Source organism: Oncorhynchus clarkii, chromosome 3 (genome assembly GCF_045791955.1).
Source record: "Oncorhynchus clarkii lewisi isolate Uvic-CL-2024 chromosome 3, UVic_Ocla_1.0, whole genome shotgun sequence".
NCBI lineage: Eukaryota > Metazoa > Chordata > Actinopteri > Salmoniformes > Salmonidae > Oncorhynchus > Oncorhynchus clarkii.
In genome coordinates this window covers 32,783,059-32,803,819 of record NC_092149.1, presented here as the reverse complement: position 1 = coordinate 32,803,819, position 20,761 = coordinate 32,783,059, and the positions used below count along the sequence as shown (strand labels likewise).

Genomic DNA, 20,761 nt, shown 5'->3' with positions numbered 1-20,761 from the left:
CATAAGAGTTGACAAGACCGCACAAACGTAACAGACAAAGCTAATATCCACTTCCACTCACCATCTCTGAACCAGGCCACGTCCTGTTGGAAGGGCAGCAGGGCCGAGGAGAAGGCACACTGCAGGGTCAGATTCTCCCCCTCTTTCGCCCAGGTCGGAGGGAAACTGAACTCAAACAGAGCCTCCCGCTCCAGCATTGCAACTACAGAGGAAGGAGGAGGAGGAGGATGGGTGGGGGGAGGAGGAGGATGGGTGGGGGGAGGAAGAGTAAGACGAAAAGAAAGAGGGAAAGAGAGGTGGAGGTGGGAACGTTGGGGCGAAGAAGAGGAGGAGAAGGCAAAAAGAAGAATAGAAATAAGCAAGAACAAACATATAGATGGGAAATAATCCACAGAGATGAGAACTCATTTTCCCAACATCTCCAGCCTCATGATGACGTTATGTCAGATGAAGTTGAGATTTGCCATCAGCGTACTATGGAGGACACTAGTGTGATCCCATTATTCTCAGCAAGCAATGAGTAAGAAGCTTTGCTCTCCCTCAGATTCTCTCACTTGTGGCAGCAGAGTGAAAATGCACAAAGCAAAGAGGAACCTTAATTAACTGGACGAAGGCCCAGATACGCCAACTGGCCTGTATTAGTAATGGAAGGGGGGATATTTTTCATCTTCAGGAATGCATGCACGCACGCACACAAGCACAAAGGACACACACACAGACTTACTCCCCCTCTCGCACACATGCACCCTTGTTCCTGAAAAGGCCTCCCTCACAAGGGGGTAAACATAGGATTAATGAGAGACATGCGATTGAGAGAAACATTTGACAATTTCTGAAAAGGTTTTGAGAGACATTATACAGAGCCTTGGGAAAATATTTAGACCCCTGGACTTTTTCCACATTTTGTGATGTTACAGCCTTATTCTAAAATAGATTAAATGCATTGTTTTACTCATCAATCTACACACAATACCCCATAATGAAAACAGGTTTACATTTATTTTTTTAAATACGTATTTACACAAGTATTCAGACCCTTTGCTATTAGACACAGGTGCATCCTGTTTCCATTGATCATCCTTGAAATGTTCCTACAACAAGACTGGAATCGACCTGTGGCAAATTCAATTGATTGGACATGATTTGGAAAGGCAAACACCTGTTCATATAAGGTCCCACAGTTGGCAGTGCATGTCAGAGCAAAAACAAAGCCACAAGGTCGAAAGAATTGTCCGTAGAGCACCAAGACAGAATTGTGTCAAGGCACAGATCTGGGGAAGGCTACCAAACCATTTCTGCAGCATTGTCGGTCCCCAAGAACACAGTGGCCTCCATCATTCTTAAATGGAAGACGTTTGGAAACACCAAGACCCTTCCTAGAGCTGGCCGCCCAGCCAAACTGAGCAATCGGGGGAGAAGGGCCTTGGTCAGGGAGGTGACCAAGAATGCGATGGTCATTCTGACAGAGCTCTGGAGTTCCTCTGTGGAAATGGGAGAACCTTCCAGAAGGACAACCATCTCAGCACTCCACTAATCAGGCCTTTATGGTAGAGTGGCCAGACAGAAGCCACTCCTCATTAAAAGGCACATGACAGCCCGATTGGAGTTTACCAAAAGGCACCTAAAGACTCTCAAACCATGAGAAACAAGATTCTCTGGTCTGATGAAACCAAGATTGAACTCTTTGGCCTGAATGCCAAGCTTCATATCTGGAAGAAACCTGGCACCCTCCCTATGGTGAAGCATGGTGGCGCCAGCATTATGCTGTGGGCATGTTTTTCAGTGGTAGGGACTGGGAAACTAGTCAGGATCGAGACGAAGATGAACGGAACAAAGTACAGAGAGATCCTTGATGAAAACCTGCTCCAGAACGCTCAGGACCTCAGACTGGGGTGAAAGTTCACCTTCCAACAGGTCAACGACCCTAAGCACACAGCCAAGACAACGCAGGAGTGGCTTCGGGACAAGTCTCTGAATATCCTTGAGTGGCCCAGCCAGAGCCCGGTCTTGAACCCGATCGAACATCTCTGAAGAGACCTGAAAGTAGCTGTGGAGCGACGCTCCCCATCCAACCTGACAGAGGTTCAGAGGATCTGAAGAGAAGAATGTGTGCCAAGCTTATACCGTCATACCCAAGAAGACTCAAGGCTGTAATCGCTGCCAAAGGTGCTTCAACAAAGTACTGATTAAAGGGTCTGAATACTTATGTAAATGTGATATTTAAATTTTTTTATGTTTTTGCTTTGTTATTGTGGGGTATTATTTATTTATAATCAATTTTAAATAACAAATCAAAATGTGAAAAAAGTTGAGGGGTCTGAATACTTTCCGAATGCACTACATGAATTATTAACTATTTTCAAAACGCTATATCCACAATTGTTTCACATTTGTGTTTTTTCGTCCTAAATGATTGCTTATGGGTACCTTCATATGTGTGTAAAATATTACTGTTCTCAGATTTTAGATGAGTATGAATGTTTTAATTTTTTTGCAAAACGCTATATATCCACTTTGTAGCTTGAATGGAATGTTTGTATCCTGTATAGTTTACTGTGATATGTAGTTGTCTCACCTAGCTATCTTAAGATAAATGCACTTACTCTAAGTCACTCTGGATAAGAGCATATGCTAAATGACTAAAATGTCAAATGTAAATGTTTTATATACAGATCTCATATTACTGTATTGATTAATGTTTTTAAAAACATGTTTTGAATATTGTATGTATGTACAGTCATTTATAAACAATTGAGTTATTTGTTACATTTGACTGTGTAAAACCTATCAGTACTAATTACTTATCTTGAGAGTGAGACAGATGTATAGCATTTAGCAAAAAAAAACATGATTATTTGTCTCTTTGAAACAAAACAATCAAGTGATAGATTTGAAACAAATACATGTCTGTCACTGAACAACCCCATGCCGTGATTAAATAGTGAAAAACACACCAATCTCTTTCACAATGTATTTTAAACAACGAAAGCTCATTTACAAACATGAAACTCTTCCTTTTCGGAGCTCCCCTTTTCCGTCGACAGATAAAACTGAAAACTACCAGGCCTTGTCAGATCCCATTCCCACCAACAGATCTGAAAGGTTGCCGACATGTTTCCATAATGATCTTTGTCTAAATAACAGACCAGGACAGTCACTTGGATGCACATCAATTTAATAACTCCCCATCTCTGCCCATCAATCTCTCTGTTTCAGAAATTCCCTGCATGTCTCCGTCATGATTATGATAAATGTGCTGGGGTTGCCCTTTGTTCTAGGGAGTAATCCACATCGGCTAATAGTATCCGTCTCCCTGCTCCACATGACAAAATGAGGTCTCAGCACCACACTAATGTCATTCTGCTATTCAAATCCCATTTTCTCCTCAGCCAGTGTGTATGGATGGCATTACATGCTGATAAAGCTTCATTTGGAATGATTGCTATTTCGTTTCAAACATGCAGAGGACACCACTGTCTGAGTCCATTGATTGTGACTTGCACACCACTTTCAACAGTGTGTGATACAGCGAGTTTGTTATTGTCAATAACAGTTTGATCCAGTTGTGTGTGATGCTGACACAATCTAGGAAGAGCAAGTCATTTACTAAGGCAACAGAGCAGTGCTAAACAATCTATATAAATAAGCTGTTGGTTATTAGTCAGTGTCTAATCACTACTCTGCATGGCCTCCCTGTGGGTGCAACCAACCTCTCTACTTGCTCAAAATCTGGAGAATGGCTTAGGAGCATTATACATATAGGCCAAGCTGCCAGCAAAAGTGAACAAATTGCACACTCTCTCTCTGTGCTGAAATATACATGACTCTGACTGGCGCTGAAATGGCAGCGATTTGTTCACCTATCCCTCCCATTCAACCTCTTCATATACAGGCACACACACACACACACACACACACACACACACACACACACACACGACACACACACACACACACACACACACACACACACACACACACGACACACACACACACACACACACACGACACACACTCCGATGAACCATAAGCATCCCCTTGCCATTCAATCCATCCTTGTATCCAGTCAGCCAAACCATTTCAGAGCACATGCAGCAGAGCCTCAGAGTTGTCAGTGTCTTCAAAGGCTCAGTCTTAGCGGAAGAGACGAGAGTGAACTTCAAAAGGCGGCAGAGAAATTAAAAAGGACATTTTTTCATTAGATGCTGCATGAAACTTACTTGGGGTCCAGGATTGCTTGATTGCGGCCTCAGCTCCTTGATATGCTGAATCGTGGAGTGGGGGGACAAGAAGGAGAGCGAGGGGGGTGGGGAGAGTGCAGAGAGATGGAGGGAGAAAGAGAGACAAATCAATCCTGGTAAAGCCACTTTTATACACGTCACAACTAATATTCCCTTGAGCCTATTTCAAACAATCGAAAGGAGAACGTGAGCAGGTGAAACATGGATGATAGGTGAATAGGAGTGCTTGCCCCCCTATTATAGGGGCAGTGAAGTGTGTTGTTTTACAGTCAGCCATAGCAGTACAGCGACCCTGGAGCAAATTAGGGTTAAGTGCCTTGCTCAAGGGCACATCGGCAGATTTCTGACCTTGTCTGGTAGGGTATTCAAACCAGTGACCTTCCAGTTACTGGCCCAATGCTCTAAGTGCTAAGCTACACGTGGTTTTTCACTCGTAATGGCATGTAATGTATTGCACTAATCAGTTTAGATTGAAGGTGTAGGCTATTGATATGGTATAGAACGCCAGTCATCTAGGTGCAAACCATCACAGCAGATGGAACTGGATCAAGATGAATTGGAAATAATTGTTACGGATGAATGGTGATTTATATCCCATAGAAGTATGAATGAGCATCCCCTTAGGTTGTCTCACTTGAGTAAAACAAGTATGGACTAGTATGGAGCAGGAAAGGGGGAAATGTGACATGGTTACCAATTTAACATGATCTATCTGAATTTGAGGCAGAGGAGCAATCTGCCTGTACGGTGTCCATATTAGGAATGCCATGTCCATGACAGTTGTCAGAATCAGCAGCTACTTACAGTTGACCACCAGAGTGGCAATGGTAGTAGCTTCACCCAGAGAACTCCTGGCAACCACCTTGTACTCCCCAGCATCCTCAACAGAGCACCTGGGGATGGGGAAGGGTGATGACTCATGTGTTAGTGCCACCATCTTGGCTTCAGGCTGAGCCCAAAGCTAAATCACAAGACATGCCAACATTCTCATGTACTGTGCCTTCAGAAAGTATTGTTACAACCTGAATTTAAAATGGATTAAACATAAATGTTTTGTCACTAGCCAACACACAATACCCCATAATGTCAAAGTGGAATTATGTTTTTAGAAATGTGTACAAATTGATTAAAAATGAAAAGCTTAAACGTCTTGAGTCAATAAATACTCAACCCCTTTGTTATGGCAAACCTAAATAAGTTCAGTAGTAAAATATGTGCTTAACAAGTCACATATAAGTTGCATGGACTTACTCTGTGTGCAACAATAGTGTTTAACATTCTTTTTGAATGACTACTTCATCTCTGTACACCACCCATACAATTATCTGTACGGTCCCTCAGTTGAGCAATGCATTTCAAACACAGATTCAACCACAAAGTCCAGGGAGGTTTTCCAGTGCCTTGCAATGGAGGGCACCTATTGTTAGATTGGTAAAAAAAAAAACAGACATTGAATAACCCTTTGAGCATGGTGAAGTTATTAATTAGACTTTGAATGGTGTATCAATACACCCAGTCACTACAAAGATACAGGTGTCCTTACAAACTCAGTTGCTGGAGAGGAAGGAAACTGCTCAGGAATTTCACCATGAGGCCAATGGTGACTTTAAAGCAGTTACAGAGTTTAATGGCTGTGATAGGAGAAAACTGAGGATGGATCAACAACATTGTAGTTACTCCACAACACTAACCTAATTTACAGAGTGAAAATAAGGAAGCCTGTACATAATAAACAATATTCCACAACATGCATCCTGTTTGCAGCAAGGCACTAAAATACAAGGTATTGTGTGTAGATGGGTGAGAAAAAAATAACATATTTAATCCATGTTAAATTCAGGCTGTAACACAACAAAATGTGGAATAAGTCAAGGGGTGTGAATACTTTCTGAGGACACTGTAGTTCACTCTCATATTCACTCAGAAGGAAGGAGGAGGAAATGGAAGAGGGGAGTGGAAGTAACTACAACGTCTTGAACAGCAGGGTGCTAAAGGCACACATATGAAAATCCTTTCGGTTACCTTCTGATTTCCAGCGTGTTGAGGCCAAACTTCTGCTTCAGACTGTGGTTCCAAGCCTGGCCAAAGGCACTCAGGGGTACCCCGTCCTTATACCTGGGAAGGAGAGAGTTAATAACAGTCCAAATGTCTAGGTATAAACTAACAAAAATCCCAATTAAATGTAAACATGACCACTGTTATGCTTTCAATGTTCATGCCCGGTGCTAATTATGCTAATCTATGCTACGCAACAGTTAACATGACTCCTTTAGCATATAGATGGCTTTTGATCTCACATTTCTTCTTGAGCTCCGTCTCAGTCGAGTCAAGACTCTCGGAGCTCATTGGGATGCATGCATCCCATCTGGGATTGTTCAACTCATAAGCCGCTGGTCATCTGGTCCACAGCTCTGACTGTGCTCAGGCATGAATACTGAACACATATTCTTTTCATCCGCTAGTCTTTTAGTGCATCTGCTTATCAAGGGTGACGGTTGCACACATTGCCAAGGCTAATATCGAAGCAAATGAGGTAATTTCACCCACAAATATCAGAGCGATATTCCAATTCAGGAATCAAAGGTTGACATGGCAAAACCTGTGTAGCTACATAATAAGCATACTGTAACCTATTCGTCTTCAGAGATTTTCAATGGAGGTCATTAGCCTTAAGTGTGAGTGCTTACCAGGTGGCCCTAGGGGGTGGGCATCCCTGGATGGTGCAGGAGATTTTGACCCCCATGCCCTCCCACACCATGTGGGCTCTCAGTGGGATAGGAAAGTCTGGGGCCTTTTGACTCAGGTCCTCCAGATACTTCAAATGGATGGAAGCCTTCTGCTCAGCCTGGAACACGGATAGACACAGCTGGTATTCAAATACACTTACAGCTGGTATTCAAATACACTTACAGCTGGTATTCAAATGCACCCCCCTCCATTTGTTTTGTACACTGCTGCTACTCGCTGTTTATTATCTATGCATAGTCACTTCCCCCCCTAATTACCTCAACTAACCTGTACCCCCCCCCGCACACTGACTCGGAACCGGTACCCCCTGTACATAGCCTCGTTATTGTTATTTTATTATGTTACTTTTTGTTCCATTTTTTTTTTCTTACTTTAGTTTATTTGAAAAATATTTTCTTAACTCTTCTTGAACTGCACTGTTGGTTAAGGGCTTGTAAGTAAGCAGTTCACGGTAAGGTCTACACTTGTTGTATTCGGTGCATGTGACAAATAAAGTTAGATTTGATTTGATTACTGGTCAACTGACGTAAGGCAAAGAAACTTAATTCTCAGTAAGCCATGGGGAAATGTAGGGATGTCAGCGTTGGCAACATAAAACTACAATGGTTAAATGAGACCATGTTGATTTTCAACTGGGCAACTGTTTTTATACATTTGGCCCTACTGAATTCATAATACCGTAGGCCTATAATTCAGTGTCCTGAGTGTCCGTGTATACAGTGCCTTGCGAAAGTATTCGGCCCCCTTGAACTTTGCGACCTTTTGCCACATTTCAGGTTTCAAACATAAAGATATAAAACTGTATTTTTTTGTGAAGAATCAACAACAAGTGGGACACAATCATGAAGTGGAACGACATTTATTGGATATTTCAAACTTTTTTAACAAATCAAAACGGAAAAATTGGGCGTGCAAACTTATTCAGCCCCCTTAAGTTAATACTTTGTAGCGCCACCTTTTGCTGCGATTACAGCTGTAAGTCGCTTGGGGTATGTCTCTATCAGTTTTGCACATCGAGAGACTGAAATTTTTTCCCATTCCTCCTTGCAAAACAGCTCGAGCTCAGTGAGGTTGGATGGAGAGCATTTGTGAACAGCAGTTTTCAGTTCTTTCCACAGATTCTCGATTGGATTCAGGTCTGGACTTTGACTTGGCCATTCTAACACCTGGATATGTTTATTTTTGAACCATTCCATTGTAGATTTTGCTTTATGTTTTGGATCATTGTCTTGTTGGAAGACAAATCTCCGTCCCAGTCTCAGGTCTTTTGCAGACTCCATCAGGTTTTCTTCCAGAATGGTCCTGTATTTGGCTCCATCCATCTTCCCATCAATTTTAACCATCTTCCCTGTCCCTGCTGAAGAAAAGCAGGCCCAAACCATGATGCTGCCACCACCATGTTTGACAGTGGGATGGTGTGTTCAGCTGTGTTGCTTTTACGCCAAACATAACGTCTTGCATTGTTGCCAAAAAGTTCAATTTTGGTTTCATCTGACCAGAGCACCTTCTTCCACATGTTTGGTGTGTCTCCCAGGTGGCTTGTGGCAAACTTTAAACAACACTTTTTATGGATATCTTTAAGAAATGGCTTTCTTCTTGCCACTCTTCCATAAAGGCCAGATTTGTGCAATATACGACTGATTGTTGTCCTATGGACAGAGTCTCCCACCTCAGCTGTAGATCTCTGCAGTTCATCCAGAGTGATCATGGGCCTCTTGGCTGCATCTCTGATCAGTCTTCTCCTTGTATGAGCTGAAAGTTTAGAGGGACGGCCAGGTCTTGGTAGATTTGCAGTGGTCTGATACTCCTTCCATTTCAATATTATCGCTTGCACAGTGCTCCTTGGGATGTTTAAAGCTTGGGAAATCTTTTTGTATCCAAATCCGGCTTTAAACTTCTTCACAACAGTATCTCGGACCTGCCTGGTGTGTTCCTTGTTCTTCATGATGCTCTCTGCGCTTTTAACGGACCTCTGAGACTATCACAGTGCAGGTGCATTTATACGGAGACTTGATTACACACAGGTGGATTGTATTTATCATCATTAGTCATTTAGGTCAACATTGGATCATTCAGAGAAATTGGGCGTGCAAACTTATTCAGCCCCCTTAAGTTAATACTTTGTAGCGCCACCTTTTGCTGCGATTACAGCTGTAAGTCGCTTGGGGTATGTCTCTATCAGTTTTGCACATCGAGAGACTGAAATTTTTTCCCATTCCTCCTTGCAAAACAGCTCGAGCTCAGTGAGGTTGGATGGAGAGCATTTGTGAACAGCAGTTTTCAGTTCTTTCCACAGATTCTCGATTGGATTCAGGTCTGGACTTTGACTTGGCCATTCTAACACCTGGATATGTTTATTTTTGAACCATTCCATTGTAGATTTTGCTTTATGTTTTGGATCATTGTCTTGTTGGAAGACAAATCTCCGTCCCAGTCTCAGGTCTTTTGCAGACTCCATCAGGTTTTCTTCCAGAATGGTCCTGTATTTGGCTCCATCCATCTTCCCATCAATTTTAACCATCTTCCCTGTCCCTGCTGAAGAAAAGCAGGCCCAAACCATGATGCTGCCACCACCATGTTTGACAGTGGGATGGTGTGTTCAGCTGTGTTGCTTTTACGCCAAACATAACGTCTTGCATTGTTGCCAAAAAGTTCAATTTTGGTTTCATCTGACCAGAGCACCTTCTTCCACATGTTTGGTGTGTCTCCCAGGTGGCTTGTGGCAAACTTTAAACAACACTTTTTATGGATATCTTTAAGAAATGGCTTTCTTCTTGCCACTCTTCCATAAAGGCCAGATTTGTGCAATATACGACTGATTGTTGTCCTATGGACAGAGTCTCCCACCTCAGCTGTAGATCTCTGCAGTTCATCCAGAGTGATCATGGGCCTCTTGGCTGCATCTCTGATCAGTCTTCTCCTTGTATGAGCTGAAAGTTTAGAGGGACGGCCAGGTCTTGGTAGATTTGCAGTGGTCTGATACTCCTTCCATTTCAATATTATCGCTTGCACAGTGCTCCTTGGGATGTTTAAAGCTTGGGAAATCTTTTTGTATCCAAATCCGGCTTTAAACTTCTTCACAACAGTATCTCGGACCTGCCTGGTGTGTTCCTTGTTCTTCATGATGCTCTCTGCGCTTTTAACGGACCTCTGAGACTATCACAGTGCAGGTGCATTTATACGGAGACTTGATTACACACAGGTGGATTGTATTTATCATCATTAGTCATTTAGGTCAACATTGGATCATTCAGAGAAATTGGGCGTGCAAACTTATTCAGCCCCCTTAAGTTAATACTTTGTAGCGCCACCTTTTGCTGCGATTACAGCTGTAAGTCGCTTGGGGTATGTCTCTATCAGTTTTGCACATCGAGAGACTGAAATTTTTTCCCATTCCTCCTTGCAAAACAGCTCGAGCTCAGTGAGGTTGGATGGAGAGCATTTGTGAACAGCAGTTTTCAGTTCTTTCCACAGATTCTCGATTGGATTCAGGTCTGGACTTTGACTTGGCCATTCTAACACCTGGATATGTTTATTTTTGAACCATTCCATTGTAGATTTTGCTTTATGTTTTGGATCATTGTCTTGTTGGAAGACAAATCTCCGTCCCAGTCTCAGGTCTTTTGCAGACTCCATCAGGTTTTCTTCCAGAATGGTCCTGTATTTGGCTCCATCCATCTTCCCATCAATTTTAACCATCTTCCCTGTCCCTGCTGAAGAAAAGCAGGCCCAAACCATGATGCTGCCACCACCATGTTTGACAGTGGGATGGTGTGTTCAGCTGTGTTGCTTTTACGCCAAACATAACGTCTTGCATTGTTGCCAAAAAGTTCAATTTTGGTTTCATCTGACCAGAGCACCTTCTTCCACATGTTTGGTGTGTCTCCCAGGTGGCTTGTGGCAAACTTTAAACAACACTTTTTATGGATATCTTTAAGAAATGGCTTTCTTCTTGCCACTCTTCCATAAAGGCCAGATTTGTGCAATATACGACTGATTGTTGTCCTATGGACAGAGTCTCCCACCTCAGCTGTAGATCTCTGCAGTTCATCCAGAGTGATCATGGGCCTCTTGGCTGCATCTCTGATCAGTCTTCTCCTTGTATGAGCTGAAAGTTTAGAGGGACGGCCAGGTCTTGGTAGATTTGCAGTGGTCTGATACTCCTTCCATTTCAATATTATCGCTTGCACAGTGCTCCTTGGGATGTTTAAAGCTTGGGAAATCTTTTTGTATCCAAATCCGGCTTTAAACTTCTTCACAACAGTATCTCGGACCTGCCTGGTGTGTTCCTTGTTCTTCATGATGCTCTCTGCGCTTTTAACGGACCTCTGAGACTATCACAGTGCAGGTGCATTTATACGGAGACTTGATTACACACAGGTGGATTGTATTTATCATCATTAGTCATTTAGGTCAACATTGGATCATTCAGAGATCCTCACTGAACTTCTGGAGAGAGTTTGCTGCACTGAAAGTAAAGGGGCTGAATAATTTTGCACGCCCAATTTTTCAGTTTTTGATTTGTTAAAAAAGTTTGAAATATCCAATAAATGTCGTTCCACTTCATGATTGTGTCCCACTTGTTGTTGATTCTTCACAAAAAAATACAGTTTTATATCTTTATGTTTGAAGCCTGAAATGTGGCAAAAGGTCGCAAAGTTCAAGGGGGCCGAATACTTTTGCAAGGCACTGTATCTGTATGGGATGAGATCAGAGCAGACTCTTACCTGCCTACGCAAGGCCATGCGGTCACAGCGTTGGCGGACATAGCGCTGTTCCCTGAGCACCTCCACCTCTACTTTCTCAGCCTCATTTCCAAACAGGGTCCACTTCTCTCCAGTTCTCAGACCCTGTTCATCCGCTGCCATGGTCTCCTTCAGGACATCCCTATTGGACCAGAGAACCAAAAGATTCCCTGTTAGAAAGCTACTGAGAAAAGGCCTGTTGGCAAACGTGCATACAGTACATACACCAACTCCTTGTGACACTGAGGCTGTCCTAATCATAGAAATAGAATTAAGCAATAAGGCCCGGGGGTTTGTGGTATATGGCCAATATACCACGGCTAAGGGCTGTTCTTATGCGCGACGCAACGCGGAGTGCCTGGATACAGCCTTTAGCCGTGGTATATTGGCCATATACCACAAAACCCAGAGGTGCCTTATAGCTATTTTAAACTGGTTACCAATGTAATTAGAACAGAAAAAATAAACGGTTTGTCATACCAATGGTATATGGTCTGATATAGCACGACTTTCAACCAATCAGCATTCAGTGTTCGAACCAACCAGTTTATAATGATATTTTTATGGTCCTAATATGGCTTGGCATTTTTCCAATTTTGTTGACTTACAACCTGGACTAAAAATAGATTTTTGGGGTATTTTGTATCATTTTATTTACACAGCATGCCTACAACTTTGAAGATGCAAAATATTTTTTATTGTGAAACAAACAAGAAATAAGACAATTAAAAAAAAACCTGACCGTGCATTACTATTCACCCCCCGAAATCAATACTTTGTGGAGCAACCTTTTGCAGCAATTACAGCTGCAAGTCTCTTGGGGTATGTCTCTATAAGCTTGGCACATCTAGCCACTGGGACTGTTGCCCATTCTTCAAGGCGAAACTGCTCCAGCTCTTTCAAGTTGGATGGGTTCCGCTGGTGTACAGCAATCTTTAAGTCATACCACAGATTCTCAATTGGATTGAGGTCTGGGCTTTGACTAGGCCATTCCAAGACATTTAAATGTCTCCCCTTAAACCACTCAAGTGTTGCTTTGGCAGTATGCTTAGGGTCATTGTCCTGCTGGAAGGTGAACCTCCGTCCCAGTCTCAAATCTCTGGACGACTGAAACAGGTTCCCCTCAAGAATTCCCTGTATTTAGCACCATCCACCATTCCTTCAATTCTGACCAGTTTCCCAGTCCCTGCCTATGAAAAACATCCCCACTGCACGATGCTGCCACCACCATGCTTCACTGTGGGGATGGTGTTCTCTCTGATTAATGTCCTCCTTGCCTGGTCCGTGAGTTTTGGTGGGCGGCCCTCTCTTCGCAGGTTTGTTGTGGTACCATATTCTTTCAATTTTTTTAATAATGGATTTAAATGGTGCTCTGTGGGATGTTCAAAGTTTTTAATATTTTTTTATAACCCAACACTGATCTGTACTTCTCCACAACTTTGTCCCTGACCTGTTTGGAGAGCTCCTTGGTCTTCATGGTGCCACTTGCATGGTGGTGCCCCTTGCTTAGTGGTGTTGCAGACTCTGGGGCCTGTCGGAACAGGTGTATATGTACTGACATCATGTGACACTTAAATAAAGTCCACCTGTGTGCAATCTAACTAATTATGTGACTTCTGAAGGTAATTCTGAAGGTAATCGGTTGCACCAGATCTTATTTAGGGGCTTCATGGCAAAGGGGGTGAATACATATGCACGCAACACTTTTCCGTTTTTTATTTTTTTGAATTTTTTGAAATAACTACTCCACTACTACCACATGTCTACAATACAAAACCATGTGTACATGTGTCTGTGCCTATGTTTGTGTTGCTTCACAGTCTCCGCTCTTCCATAAAAAACTAGGGCCTGTAGGACCTGCCTTGTTGATAGTGCTGTTAAGAAGGCAGAACAGCGCTTTATTATGGACAGACTTCTCACCATCTTAGCTACTGTTGTATCAATATGTTTTTACCATGACAGTTTACAATTCAGGGTTACTCCAAGCAGTTTAGTCACCTCAACTTGCTCAATTTCCACATGATTTATTACAAGATTTAGTTGAGGTTAAGAGTTTAGTGAATGATTTGTCCCAAATACAATTATTTTAGTTTTAGAAATACTTAGGACTAACTTATTCCTTGCCACCCAGTCTGAAACTTACTGCAAATCTTTGTTAAGTGTTGCAGTCATTTCATTCGCTGTAGTAGCTGACGTGTATAGTGTTGAGTCATCCGCATACATAGACACACTGGCTTTACTGAAAGTAAATAACCTATGTATGTACCTAGGCATGTAGTTAGTAAAGATTGAAAAAAGTAAGGGGCCTAGACAGCTGCCCTGGGGGATTCCTGATTCCCCAGCTTGCTGGAGAGGCTTCCATTAAAGAACACACTGTGTGTTCTGTTAGACAAGTAACTATTTATCCACAATATAGCAGGGGGTGTAAAGCCATAGCTTTCAGCAGCAGACTATGATCGATAATGTCAAAAGCCACACTGAATTGTAACAAAACAGACCCCAAAATGTTACCTTTATTTAACTAGGCAAGTCAGTTAAGAACAAATTCTTATTTTCAATGACAGCCTAGGAACAGTGGGTTAACTGCCTTGTTCATGGGCAGAACAACAGATGTTTACCTTGTCAGCTCAGGGATTCGATCTTGCATCCTTTCAGTTACTAGTTCAACGCTCTAACCACTAGGCTACCTGCCACCCCAATCTTTCTATTATCAATTTCTCTCAGCCAATCATCAGTCATTTGTGTAAGCACTGTGCTTGTTGAATGTCCTTCCCAATTAGCGTGCTGATAGTCTGTTGTCAATTGTTTACTGTAAAAAAGCATTCTATCTGGTCAAACACAATTTTTTTCCCAAAAGTTTACTAAGGGTTGGTAACAAAATGTACAATTAGTAATTGGTCGGCTATTTGAGCCAGTAAAGGGGGCTTTACTATTCTTACTGTAGGTAGCGGAATGACTTTTGCTTTCCTCCTGGCCTGTGGGCACACACTTTCTAGTAGGATTAAATGGAAAATATGGCAAATAGGAGTGGCAATATCATCCACTATTATCCTCAGTAATTTTCCATCCATGTTCTCAGACCCCGGTGAATTGTCATTGTTGATAGACAACAATATTTTTTTCACCTCTTCCAAACTCACTTTATGGAATTCAAAATTGCAATGCTTGTCTTTCATAATTTGGTCAGGCATACTTGGATGTGTGATGTCAGCATTTGTTGCTGGCATGTCATGCCTAAATTTGCTAATCTTGCCAATGAAAAAATCACGAAGGTAGTAGGCAATATCAGTCAGGTTTGTGATGAATGAGCCATCTGATTCAATGAATGATGGAGCTGAGTTTGCCTTTTTTCTCTCTCCAAAATGTAATTTAAGATGCTCCAAAGCTTTTACTATCATTCTTCATGTCATTTATCTTTGTTTCATCGTGTAGCTTCTTCTTTTTATTCAGTTTAGTCACGTGATTTCTCAATTTGCAATACGTTTGCCAATCGGTTGTGCAACCCAGATTTATTTGCCATTCCTTTTGCCTCATCCCTCTCAACCATACAAGTTTACATTTCTCATCAATCCACACAGATGGAATTGTTTTTACAGTCATTTTCTTAATGGGTTCTTGCTTATTAGTAACTGGAATAAGACATTTCATAAATGTGTCAAGTGCAGCGTCTGTTTGCTCCTCATTACATACCACGGACCAACAATGAAAACCACAACACACATGAAACAAAAACAATAGCAGCAATGTATATATAAATGTGTCATTGCAGAAGTACTACAAAAGCATGTTTCGACTCAACAGTAGCCTGGGAAAATATCCTGGGGTTGAATAAAAAAAAATCTGACAAACTCTATTTCTGCTTATGATCAGTTTTTTTTAGATAGCATATGTCAGATCCTGGAGATTCAGCGAGAGATTGGCCTCTAAAAATCAAGCTCAATAAGAAAATGATGCTAAATGTCCTGGATGTACACTGAGTGTACAAAACATCATGAACAGCTGCTCTTTCATTGACATAGACTGAAAGTTCAATCCAGTTGAAAGCTATGATCCCTTATTGATGTCAATTGTTAAATCCACTTCAGTAATTGTAGTTGAAGGGGAGGAGACAGGTTAAATAAGGATTTTAAGCCTAGAGGCAATTGAGACATGGATTGTGTACGTGTGCCATTCAGAGGGTGAATGGGCAAGACAAAATATTTAAGTGCCTTTGAACGGGGTATAGCAGTAGGTGCCAGGCGCACAAGGTAGTGTCAAGAACTGCAACGGTGCCATGTTTTTCAAGCTCAACAGTTTCCTGTGTGTATCAAAAACGGTTCACCACCCAAAGGATATCCAGCCAACTTGACACAACCGTGGGAAGCATTCGAGTCAACATTGGCCAGAATCCCAGTGGAACGCTTTTGACACCTTGTAGAGTCCATGCCCCGACGGATTAAGGCTGTTCTGAGGGCAAAAGGGGTGCAACTCAATATTAGGAAGGTGTTCTTAATGTTTTGTACACTCAGTGTATAGCCTTTAGGTCTATAGCTTTAGTTCAAGAAAATCACTACTGAGCTGTGCTGCAGTACAGTCAAGACGACAAGTAACATATAAAAGCCCCCAATATCTAACAGATACCGTACACTTGCACAGTATAGTGGTTAGAGCTTTGGGGATCAAATCCCTGTGCTGGCAAGGTAAAAATCTGCCTCTCTGCCCCCGAGCAAGGCAGTGAACCCACTGTTCCCCAGGCACTGAAGATGTGGATCCCCCCCCCCCCCCTGGTTCAGAGGGGTTGGGTTAAATGTGGAAGACACATTTCAGATGAAGGCATTCAGTTGTATAACTGCTGTGTCATTGCCCTGGTTCTTATGCAATGTTGATATTCTTTGATTGGTGGCCCATCCTGCCCCACACATGCCCCGATCATGGTCTCCATCTGCCTTTTATTACACACACACACTCCTAGGCTCTCTCTGATCTATAGAGGGGTTTCCATCCCGGTGTCCCATTGCCTGGCTGACTGACTGACAGTGATAGTCCTCTGAAATTGGTAGTGTGAACACACACACACACACACACACACACACACACACACACACACACACACACACACACACACACACACACACACACACACACACACTACACTTCACTTATTCTCACATGCATGATTAGAGAAGTGGTCATTTATGCATGCATGCATATACACTGAGTGTACAAAACATTAAGGACACCTTCCTAATATTGAGTTGCACCCGCCCCCCTCCCCATTTTGCCCTCAAAACAGCCTCAATTTGTCAGGGCATGGACTCTACAAGGTGTTGAAAGCATTCCACAGGGATGTTGTTCCATGTTGACACCAATACTTCCCACAGTTGGGTGGATGTCCTTTGGGTGGTGGACTATTCTTGATACACACGGGAAACCGTTGAGCGCGAAAAACCCAGCAGCGTTGCAGTTCTTGACACAAACCGGTGTGCACACACGTGCCACACACCCACACGTGCCACACACCTACACGTGCCACACACACACGTGCCACACACACCCACGTGCCACACACCCACGTGGCATACACACTCAGTGCTGCAGGAATGATTTTGTGTGGTTGTCAGTCAGGGCTGGGCTTACTCTGCTTCAAATGGACATTTCAAGATCATTTCACACTGTTGGAAGTGTATTGAGCTCCCCACAAAAGAGCTAAGTCCTATGAGTCATCCAGTGAATTTGCATACTGTCCTGAATTTACACTATCCTCCCTGATAGGAGGGTGGGATTTGTAGGAAAGAGCGAGGGAGCGAGGGAAATAGAGAGAGGTGAAACAAGAATAAACAAGAATCTCACACCTCTAATTGGGGGTTAGAGACAGAGAGATAGAGAGAGAGAGCATCGTGTTCACATTGTTATCGAATCAAAACAAAATGTCATGCCAATCCCATATCCCCGGGGTGTTCGTTCAGGTGTCCCAGAAATAGACTCAACGAATCCATGAAGGGGTTTAGAATCCATCCCACATATCCTTCCAAATTCACTCAAGGAGGATTTCATCAGTCTCTACTCTCTCCTCCCAAAAATATCCCCTTTCTATCCGGCTCCTCTCCTGGGTGGAACGGCTTTAGGTTTCCATGCAGCAAATATACTTCGGAAGGGAGAAAGACCTTGTTAATGTCTGAGCGAAAGGGATTACTAGGCAGAGAAATAAAAAGGTGAGCCCGGGCCTTGGAATTAGAGCTAAGCACGTTAGCAGGCTGAGGTCTGGTTGGCACTCCAGTTGATGGGAGGACAAGAGGGCGTGAAAGAGCCACTCAGATGACAACGAGATGCAGGCACGTCTGCACAGCTGAGGCTTATTACTGCTGTCAGATGCATGGGCTTTCTCTCAAGTGATCCACAACTTTCCTTTCTTTTGAACTCTTCCTCTCAGTCCGCATATCTTCCTGCTGCCAAACACTTGTCCTCTTTTCTAAAGGAGAAAAGGTCCTCTTCACTCGATCTCTCTATTCATCACTGCCAGTGACTGGCAGATTGCTTCTTAATCTTTCTTGGCTTTCCTGTTAGAGAGGAACCAGAGTTCATAGCACATTGTAAGAGTTCATTTCAGTGCGTTTACTTTTCATGGTTCGTACTGCTTTGACATGCTTTGAATAGATCAAACAAGCATTTTTTTGTTGTCACAGATCAGTTATTTCATACGTTAAACTTTGTACTGTGATTGCATGTTGTGTCTTTGGCTATGCCGGATTAAGTGATATGACATGCTATTCTATAAAATCCTTCCTCCGTAATTAATATTACCTGATTGAGCTAATCATGTACATGTAATTAACTAGAGAGTTGGGTCACCACGAAATAATATTTATAGAGCTGTTATCTTCCGGATAAACTCTTAAAGACCTAGTAATATTATACATCAATAGAAATCAATATTAATCGTCACCTTAATTCAGTCTCATCTGAAAGTTGTAAACTCTTGGTTATCTTCCAAACCCTGGCTAACAAGTTGAATCAGCAATACAAAATTGGGTTTAATTATTTATTTACTAAATTCCTAACTAATCACACAGAATTACATATACACAGAATGAATTATACCTTGATTACATATTACGTCATAAAGGAAAACGTCCCTAGCGGGCGGAACAGATATGACAGCTGGTTACACAAAAGAAAAGGGGCTAGGTTTGAGTGAAAGAGCGGGAAGACTGAGGGACAAAGGGAGAAACTGTGCTATCGTAAATACAGTATCTTTTGCATTCTAAATTTCCGCCCATTTGGAAAAGGAAAATGCAATAAATATTTACTCTGAGCTGCGCTTCAGTAGGTTGGTGGTAGATGGAAGACCGTGTTGCCAAACCGAGTCCTTTGTCCTTTGAAGAATGTCTCTGGTGGTCAATTGCATACGTTGTAGTAATGTCGTTGTGTGGTAGACGGGATACTCTGTCTGTTCTTTCCTAGCCCGCGTTTGCAGCTGCTGTGGCTAACTCAACGGCTAGGAGGTATCACTTCTGTAGTGAATAAGAGTTCAAAGTTCATACCATTCGCAACCAAAACTCACGCTGAGGTTGGCTTAGTTCTGTAGTTGACATGTTAGTCCTTTCAACGCAGAGGCTGCAGACCTCACGTACTTGGAACAGGAAGATACATTTTCGTCAAGGCTTTATATAGCTTTTGGGCTATATATAGGCTTTTGCCAGCAGCATACCACCCTGCATACCACTGCTGGCTTGCTTCTGAAGCTAAGCAGGGTTGGTCCTGGTCAGTTCCTGGATGGGAGACCAGATGCTGCTGGAAGTGGTGTTGGAGGGCCAGTGGGAGGCACTCTTTCCTCTGGTCTAAAAAAATATCCCAATGCCCCAGGGCAGTGATTGGGGACACTGTCCTGTGTAGGGTGCCCTCTTTCGGATTGCACCCGAAAGACGGCACCAGTGTCCTGACTCTCTGAGGTCATTAAAGATCCCAAGGGACTTATCGTAAGAGTAGGGGTGTTAACCCAGGTGTCCTGACTAAATTCCCAATCTGGCCCTCAAACCATCACGGTCACCTAATAATCCCCAGTTTACAATTGGCTCATTCATCCCCCTCCTCTCCCCTGTAACTATTCCCCAGGTCGTTGCTGCAAATGAGAACGTGTTCTCAGTCAACTTACCTGGTAAAATAACAGATAAATAAAAATATAGTGGAGCGAGAAGGGTGTGTCTGAAAAGTTTCATAACCCATGCCTCTTCACAGGGGCGGGCCACTGATTGAGCAGAGCCCTAACCTTATGAAAACCCAAATCTCAAATTTGGAAGCTAAAATTACGTTTAATCTCTTCACCAATAATTTTATATTCAAACATTTAAATTGAACAACAATTCCATGTGAATCCGATAACTCTGATGTGTAGACTTTCCACTGTAGAGTTTATGTCATCCAATCATTGAGGAGAATGTCTCAGATGACAACCAAACTGACATCATATTCATTAAGTAACACCGCATATGTTATTTAATTGGTCGGATTACCAGAATATAGTTCATTTTCGCCCCACCTTCTGATGTTCCCAGACTCTCTATGTTAACCAAGGGGTTTTCAAATTTCACATCAGTAGGGTAGAGAGAGGAAAAAGGGAGGAAGAGGTATTTATGACCGTCATAAACCTACCCCCAGGCCAACGTCATGACAGGCATGACCTGATTGGTTTTTAGGGTTGAGGTGCCTCAATGACCGAAAAGGTCTTGATGTTTTGTTTCAACCATTTTTTTCCAGTTACATTATACTTGGAGATGTCAAATCTAACTCCTTTTGGATTGGCTTAGCAAAACCCCAGCTTCAAGCTGAAGTAAAATAGTTGAGAACAAATTCTATTTACAATGACGGCCTACATTGAATCACATTATCAGCCACATGAACAATAGGGACAGGGCAAGGTGTCCCTGGATAAGGGTGTTATGAGATGCCACTTTTCCCCCTTCCCATCATGTTTACTGTGACCTAAACCTTCCAGTCTGGAGCCCTATTTATTTTGAGATGTATAACATTCTCTACAATGACAGCTGGTTA

The 20,761-nt window shown here is 42.6% G+C and overlaps 1 protein-coding gene across 1 annotated transcript in view; it reads right to left on the bottom strand.

The window, feature by feature from the left end:
• LOC139393481 (myomesin-3-like) overlaps nucleotides 1-20,761 on the bottom strand; it is an 80,498-nt gene that overhangs the window by 41,401 nt on the left and 18,336 nt on the right. The window contains exons 4-9 of the mRNA XM_071141984.1: nucleotides 11,717-11,876; nucleotides 6,929-7,086; nucleotides 6,264-6,356; nucleotides 5,046-5,134; nucleotides 4,221-4,265; nucleotides 62-202 (exon numbers count right to left, since the gene is read on the bottom strand). Of these exons, the coding sequence (XP_070998085.1) occupies nucleotides 62-202; nucleotides 4,221-4,265; nucleotides 5,046-5,134; nucleotides 6,264-6,356; nucleotides 6,929-7,086; nucleotides 11,717-11,876 (686 nt within the window). The remainder of the gene's footprint in view (nucleotides 1-61; nucleotides 203-4,220; nucleotides 4,266-5,045; nucleotides 5,135-6,263; nucleotides 6,357-6,928; nucleotides 7,087-11,716; nucleotides 11,877-20,761) is intronic.